At 44.2% G+C, this 7753-nt stretch overlaps 3 protein-coding genes across 3 annotated transcripts; 2 read left to right on the plus strand and 1 right to left on the minus strand.

The window, feature by feature from the left end:
• Window positions 1-395: 395 nt before the first annotated feature.
• Window positions 396-2016, minus strand: FVEG_13836 (hypothetical protein; the record flags this gene model as incomplete). The annotated part of the gene is made up of 4 exons (XM_018903183.1): window positions 396-1089; window positions 1152-1440; window positions 1492-1651; window positions 1708-2016. The coding sequence occupies 4 exons, from the start codon at window positions 2014-2016 to the stop codon at window positions 396-398; spliced, it is 1452 nt and encodes a 483-aa protein (XP_018762095.1).
• Window positions 2017-2433: 417 nt separating this feature from the next.
• FVEG_13837 (hypothetical protein) lies at window positions 2434-3661 on the plus strand (the record flags this gene model as incomplete). The annotated part of the gene is made up of 4 exons (XM_018903184.1): window positions 2434-2632; window positions 2689-3110; window positions 3159-3562; window positions 3613-3661. The coding sequence occupies 4 exons, from the start codon at window positions 2434-2436 to the stop codon at window positions 3659-3661; spliced, it is 1074 nt and encodes a 357-aa protein (XP_018762096.1).
• A 709-nt stretch (window positions 3662-4370) lies between these two features.
• Window positions 4371-7011, plus strand: FVEG_13838 (hypothetical protein; the record flags this gene model as incomplete). Its single annotated transcript, XM_018903185.1, has 6 exons — window positions 4371-4543; window positions 4591-5257; window positions 5311-5391; window positions 5452-6092; window positions 6149-6325; window positions 6378-7011. The coding sequence occupies 6 exons, from the start codon at window positions 4371-4373 to the stop codon at window positions 7009-7011; spliced, it is 2373 nt and encodes a 790-aa protein (XP_018762097.1).
• Window positions 7012-7753: the final 742 nt, after the last annotated feature.

Consider the following 7753-nt stretch of genomic DNA (forward strand, 5'->3'; position numbering starts at 1 on the left):
TGGGGAATTGCGGGGAATCTGGGGAAGCCTGGACTGGATGCACTTGTGAAGGTGCTCTGATATGTAAAGTCGATTCGTGAGTGGTTCAATTTGTGCCGTTAACCGTGGGCCGTAAATGGTGTCTCACTTACGTGGCTTAGACCCAACTACCGCACGCACGCAACAACTCGCATGCGAGCACCAGTAATGATACGCAACTAACTTACTCGGTTTAGGATACTTGGCCCCAATCCCCTGATGTTTTCAGCCTCTGAGAGAAGGCAAGCTCTAAAAGGTACTCTAAAGCTACGTTGCAAGTCATTCAGAATGTAGCGGTTTCGTATTCACAAGATTATTTTCACTGATGAAAATAAGCTTTGAGTCTGGTACACTTTGTCGCTGCTTGTACAGTGTGTCTACTTGCTCTTCTTAATAAAATATGTTTTTGAGTTGCAATATCCTCGCAGTCCATCGACACCCCATTCGCGCCCCAAGCCACTGTTCTTATGACCACCAAATGTAGCTGTGGGTTCGATGGCTAGATGCTCGTTGAACCAAACACTGCCAACGTCAAGCCCATCAGCGATTCGCATGGCAAGCTCTTCATCAGTTGTCCAAACTGAACCTCCCAAGCCCATGTCGCTCGAGTTGACACGAGACAAGACCTCGTCTACTCCAGACCACTTCAGCAAAGGCACCACTGGTCCAAAGGGCTCTTCGGTGACGATTTTGCTATCATCTGGCGGGTTATCCACAACAGTAGGCTGGATGAAGTACCCTTTCTTCAAGCCCTCTGACATGTCCCCGCCCTTCAACACAGCATAATTGTTTTTTGCTATGTCGTCGAGGTGCACCTTGACACGCTCAAATTGGAGTTGGTTCTGGACGGGTCCCATGAAGGTGCCATCTGCAAACCCGTCGCCAACTTTGAGCTGTGATACATGCTTGATGAAAGAGGCCTTGAAAGCCTCATATATGTCTTGATGCACATAAATGCGCTTGACAGCAATGCAGATCTGACCTGCGTTCATGAATGCGGCCACTGCGATTTGTGAAGCGGCATTCTCTATGTCTGCATCTGCGCAGATAATCGCGGCATCGTTGCCTCCACTGTCCCATGTGAGCGACTGTATACACAGAAGGCAGATGCAGGTCAATTTGGGAATACTTACAGCTCCAAAGTAACTCTGGTCAAGTTCTTGCTGGCGCTCTCCATAACCCTCTTACCTGTAGCTGTAGAGCCAGTAAAGCTGATCTTGTCAATGCCTGGGTGAGCCGTCAACATGGGGCCTAGATCATCGCCTCCGCTCAAGACCTGCACAACGCCAGGTGGAAAGAATCGTTGTGCAAGCTCGACTATCTTAATGCCGCAGTAAGGTGTGAAGGGAGAGGGTTTCACAATGATACAGTTGCCTGCCATGAGTGCGGGTCCAAGTTTTCCACACAGAAGCATGATGGGATCTTCAACAAGGAGTTAGCTCGAAGCTTACGAGACGAGGTATCAAGACGTACAATTCCATGGGACTATCGCAGCAACCACTCCCAGAGGGACATAACGAGTCGTGATGCGTTTATCTGGGTCGCTATCAACCTCATCCACAGGCATATCAAGCTTGCACGTCTCGGTAAGCCAGTGAATTCCACGACCGATCTCATGGTCGGCAAACATAGCCTACAAAGATTGTATAAGCATTATGAAGGCAACGTAAACAAAAGCTCAAGACTTACAGGCTTTCCCTGTTCCGCTATAAGCAGACGTGCGAATTCTGCTTTACGTGCCAAGAGTGCATCTGCCAAGCCCTTGATCTTCTCTTTTCGAACCTCAGTAGGCGTCGTTTTCCAAGTTTGAAATGCAGAGCGGGCTGCCTGTATAGCATCATCAACCTCTGCTGGGGTTGACACAGGACAGTCTGGCAACACCTCGCCCGTTGAAGGATTGATGCCATGACGTGTGGTGGCAGTACCCCTGGACTGGCCATTGATAATGTTGGAAAAGGTTGAGAAATCCATGCTCTCCGGATAAGTAGTGACAGCCATTCTGGTTTCCTAAAATTGGTGGATGTGATAGCTTGAGGTGTGTCTCCTACTGGAAGAACTGCTTTCGGAAGATTGGTATCAGGCTGTTTATGTTATATGCATATCACTTCTGCCTTGAGGCTTGATATAAGTCGTCTTTACACGTGCAATTGTTTGCCAAGGTACTTACCCCGCGTTCCAGATCCACAATCAGTTAGTTGCATGCTATCACGAGGCTAGATTCTTTAGGCCGGTTGGCTTGTTATTTCTGCCGAGGGTTTTTCACATCGGCTGAAGGTAATCTTGGGGATAAGTTATGTTGCTAGGTCCAGTTAGGCTAGTCATGCTGTGTTTTGTTTCTTCAATAAATGATCATCGGTACCTGCTGGTAGAAACAAACATTAAAATCTTCGATTACCTATATCGTTATCAACAACCATGAACACCAAATTTATCGCATCATACGAGCCTCAAGGCACTAACCCAGATTTGAGACTCGTGAGCGGATCTGTGCGGGCTGTTCATGCCAGCGAACTGCTTATTCGAGTTGTCGCTACTGGCATTTGTCACACTGACCTCATCTTCGCCACTTGGCCAGCCGACCAGATCCCATATCCCAAGGTGCTAGGTCACGAGGGTCAGTTCAAATTCTTTCTTTTTGTTAGCGCTTTGATCACTGAAGTTCGTGTTTAGGTGCTGGTGTTGTAGTGGAAGCAGGACCTGGGGTCACCAAAGCTCGCCCAGGTGACTTTGTCCTACTCTCCTTTCACAATTGCAAAGACTGCCATGACTGCAAAGAGGGCCATCCGTCCTTTTGTGACAAATTCGTGGAGATCAATTACGGTGGTGAGGATGCAACGTATACAACAGAGGGCACCAACCTGCGAGGCAACTTTTTCGGGCAGTCGTCGTTTGCTGAATTGGCGGTTGTCAAGGAATCATCTGTTGTGAACGTGACCGACATCATCAAAACTGAAGAGGAATTGAAGTTATTCGCGCCGCTTGGTTGTGGATTCCAGACTGGTGCGGCAACAGTTGAAAACGTTGCCAGAGCAAATGAGAAGGACAGAGTCGCAGTCATAGGTCTTGGTGGCGTCGGGTTGGTCTCTATCATGGTAAGAAATTCGCTGTAAACTCACGAAGACCAAGCTAATCCCGTCCAGACAGCAAAGATGCAGGCTTGCGAGACCATCATTGGTATTGATCGTGTACCCGACAGGCTGGAATTAGCCAAGGCCCTCGGAGCGACTCATGTAATCAATACTTCCGATGAGAACATTGACATGAAAGGGGAGATCCAAAGAGCCACTGACGGAAGAGGCTCTAGCATAACGATTGACACGACAGGAAACATGGGCCTTATCAAAGCAGGTCTAGAGTCTACTTCTAATAGAGGTCAACTGATCTTTATTGGAGTACCGCCACTTGATGCCATGATGGATCTTCATCTTGTTACATTCATGCAGGTATGGACTCACCTCCGATTCTTTGCCATTATAAAACTAATCGAAATCAGACTGGGAAAGTCATTCGAGGAACGATTGAAGGTGATGCTATCCCTGCCGAGGTATGAGGTTGAACATCTCAGACCACAGACCAGCTCTGACTTGCATATAGTATCTACCCCGAATGGTACAGTGGTATCGGGAAGGCAAGCTACCAATAGATAAGCTTATTAGCTACTACAAGGTAGGTCCCTTGCATTCTTAGTAGGGAAGCTGTACTGACGATTCTGTGCAGCCAGAAGATTTTGAGACTGCTTTAAAAGACATGAAAATCGGAAAAACAGTAAAGCCAGTTATTGTCTGGTAGTTCTGATAAAAAATACTGTGTACACATTATTTATCTTGTATCTACTACATAGTATCCGTATAACCTTCTGAAATTGCAAATATGGTTGCATTAAGAGATGTAACTTCAAGGGATCAACCGACTGAATCTCAGATGGAATGCTCGACATAGTTAGTCCTGGTCAAGTTCTCGACTGCTGGCTATGTAAACATGAATTGATTGGTCAGAATTTACCCTCGGTAGAAAATGCTTGGACGTCAAGTGTCATGGCTGATGTAAATCTTGTTTTGGCACATTGACTTACTCCATTAGGACATAGCGTTGGTTGACAAAACATAGCCGAGTCAGCGCGTGAGCCCTGACTCAATAGAAGCGAGTCAACACTGCGAATAACTGCATTCAATAGAGTACAGTGCTTCGTACCTTGACCAAAGTTTCCACTTCCCCGCGTTTTACCCCGCGTTCAGACCCTCTTCTCTCCATTGCCATTAGTTAGTTCGGAAAGGGAGATCTTGCATCTTCCACCTCAACTACCGGTCCAAAATCCATCATCATCTTCATCAAAACAGTAGCCGGCGTCCACAATGGAGGAGGCGATGTCCCAAGGCATAAATCCTCGACGGAAACGAGCCAGCAAAGCTTGTGTAGCGTGTCGCTCCCGTAAGGTTCGATGCGATGTCACTCATAGACCCCATCAGTGCACCAACTGTGCCCTTGACAATATTCAATGTGTTGTTAAGGACAGACGCACCAAATAGTAGGTTACCCGGACAAATAGCACCCATTCAAGCTAACCTGGCCAAGTCGCAAACGCTCTCCTGTGGTGGTCGAAAAACAACAGCGGATGCAGTTCAGAAACAGTTTGCAGGTAATTTTACCAAAGGACCCAAGTTCTGCTGCATCGGATGATCTGGATTCGCCAAACGATGCCTGTTTAGAACCAGGCTTGTCAGTGGAATGTGGCCCTGAAAGCCCATCTATGTGCTTCGACGCGCTTTGGGATCAACCTGAGATAGACTTTCCTACCGAAAGACTCATCCAAGGTCCAATAGAGAGTCGCGAGAAGGAAGCTGGGATCTTCGAGATGGTTCTGAACCAGCGGAAAGATTCTGAATTCAGCATTGTCTCGGAGAAGTCTCGGGATCATCAAACAGAGTCTAAGCCAGCCTCCAGCTCCGATGCAACAATGTCAGGTCAATCACACATTATATATTCATACTACTCTTTCCTCGATCTCGATATCTCTGGCTTATTACCCGATGACATAAACTACCTTGAAGCCCAAGGCTGCTTTCGAGTCCCCACTCCAGAAGCCTTGGATGAGTTTGTTCAAGAGTATTTTTTACATGTTCATCCGGCACTCCCGTTGTTGGATGAAGCTTGGTTCTGGGCTATCTATTCACGGTCTGTACGCGGCAGATCAAACCTCTCTCTCTTCGTCTTTCAGGCCATGCTATTTACTTCATGTAGTGTACGTTACGGGATCCTGATCTGATCTGGATGCAGGGTTTGCTGACTTTGTAGTTCCTACCATTTTCAACCATCCGCAGTCTTGGATTTGCTTCAGTACACAATGCGCGGAACACATACTACCGTCGTAGTAAAGTAAGTCCATTGCGATCAGTGACTCATGTTGGCATGAGTGATGACTGACCTGTACTGCAGCTGTTGTTCGATCTTTGTAGTGAGAGGAACCTTGTGTCCAGTGCGCAAGGGGCACTTTTGCTGTCATACAATGGAGCAATGAAGGATCAGAAACGCACCAATTCTATCTGGCTATCAACTGCAATCCACCTAGCTCAGGCCGCAGGGGCAGATCAGTTCCATGCCAGCTCAAACCCAAGTTTGACTTCGGTAAATGAGCTGAAACGACTGTGGTGGTGCTGTGTAGTACGGGACCGAATCCTGCCTCTTGGGATGCGAAGACAGCTACATATCACATCGCTGGATTTGGCCAACTCCAACTACTTGCCTACTGAGAAAGACTTCTGGCGAGAGATTGACGGGTCTCGGGTCTATGCACCACAGACCAAACGAACCCTAGTCCGATTATTTATCACGCTGTGTGAGCTGACTGTTCCGCTCACTGATGTCATCAAGATCGTCTATCCAACAGGCCGCTTGACCGATATCCATTCCCCAGTTATGCGTGACGCCGAAAAGGGAAGAGAATCGCTGCAGTCTTGTGAAGCTGGCTTGGAAGCTTGGTTCGAAAGGGCAACCATCCAGTTTCCAACGCCTGCCGGTATCACTACTCGAGAAGGGTCTCTTGTGTTATACACAAACTTACTCTACATATACTATCAGTGAGAATTCCTCTTCAAACATAATGATGCATTTCGCGTTTCTAACTATTGAAAAGTGCTGCTTGCTTTGCACTTTATCAGCACAAAGCCTTCATCATTAGCCAGGAACAAGCCAAAACGACTTCAGAGCTGCAGCAGACCAAAAGCAAAATCGAGGATGCCGCGCTCGGCATCACAGAAAATCTGAAAGAGCTCATCCACCTGAGGTTAGAAAGGTATTTGCCAATCAGCATGTGAGTTACTACCCTGATTGGTCATTCTCTGCTGCTGATAATCTATTTCTAGTGCTGCATATATTGCTGTTCCCCTAGTACTCCACATCCTTGATGTGAGACTTGCAAAGAGGCCACTGCAAATAGCCCAGAAGCAGGGAAAGTTAAATGTCTATGTTGAAACGATGAAGACTATGCAGAAGCTCTACGAGGGCGTTGATGATGTTTGGACCTTTATCAGAACAGCCATCGATTATGCAACTATACAGGACGCAGAGAATGTGACAAGCTCACAGAACAGTCTCTGCATCGATGCTGTCGGATGTATAGGATCGAAATCCCAACTCACAACAGACAAAGAGTATGCCAATGACTGGGGTAATGTCCTCGTTATGGAACCTGTTTTGTATTTCCGGCTTTCTCGAACTATCGACCACTCATTGGCTCTTGGGCGATACTCTGAAGGCTCTACAGTTGGCCTCGCTGCACCTCGTTCAGCGCGTCTGCCTTCTCCTAGACTCTTTACCATCGACATAGATTCCCCTAAACAAGCAGTCGATGACACTACTTGCGAGCATCACCAAGCATCTGCTGAGAACGGGGATAGAGAGCCCGAGGCTGGTCAAGATCAGTTTTTACTGGTACCTCAGATGCTGGAGGACATTGATGAGTTTGTTACTTATGACTTTGGAATAGAAAATCTATAAATTAAGGTCGATTTTAAGAGATCTTAGCTAAAAGCTAGTTTGTTTATATAATAAAGATTATATTAAGTTTTTAACTTTTATTAATATTTATATAATAAAGAATTATATAATTTATTAATTAATTAAAAAATAACTATTTATTTTAATATAAAGCTATTTTTTATTAAATAATTAATACGTTTTTATTATTTATTTTAATTTAAATTATAAAGTTAAGTAAATATTAATATAATTTAAGTTCTTTTAAGTAAGTTTATAGTATATTTTTCCTAAGTATTTATTAGCTATATTTTTCTTTAATTTATATTCTTTATATTGCTCTATATTGCCTTATAACCTAATCTAATATATTACTAACTTACTAAGCTAGCTTTAGCCTGCTAATATTTATAGTTTTTCCTTTAATACTAAAATCTTTATTTTATAATTTATCTTTTTACTCCTCTTTCCTCTCTTACTTCCCTTCCTTTATACTATAATAGCCTTTAATTTTTATAATATAATATTTATATTTATAATTTAATTACTATAACTATATATTTTAATTCTATAAACTATAGCTAATATTAACTATTATTACTACTTAATATAATACTATTAATAAAGGCCTGCTATTACCTTAATAAGCATTAACTTTATCTTAGGTAATTTATTAAGTCTTCTAATACCTATATCTAATCTATAATATAATTACTAAAGGCTTTATTTTTAGCTTTATTTTTATTAATATTAAGTAGCTATA

This window comes from Fusarium verticillioides, chromosome 10 (genome assembly GCF_000149555.1).
Source record: "Fusarium verticillioides 7600 chromosome 10, whole genome shotgun sequence".
Classification (NCBI taxonomy): domain Eukaryota; kingdom Fungi; phylum Ascomycota; class Sordariomycetes; order Hypocreales; family Nectriaceae; genus Fusarium; species Fusarium verticillioides.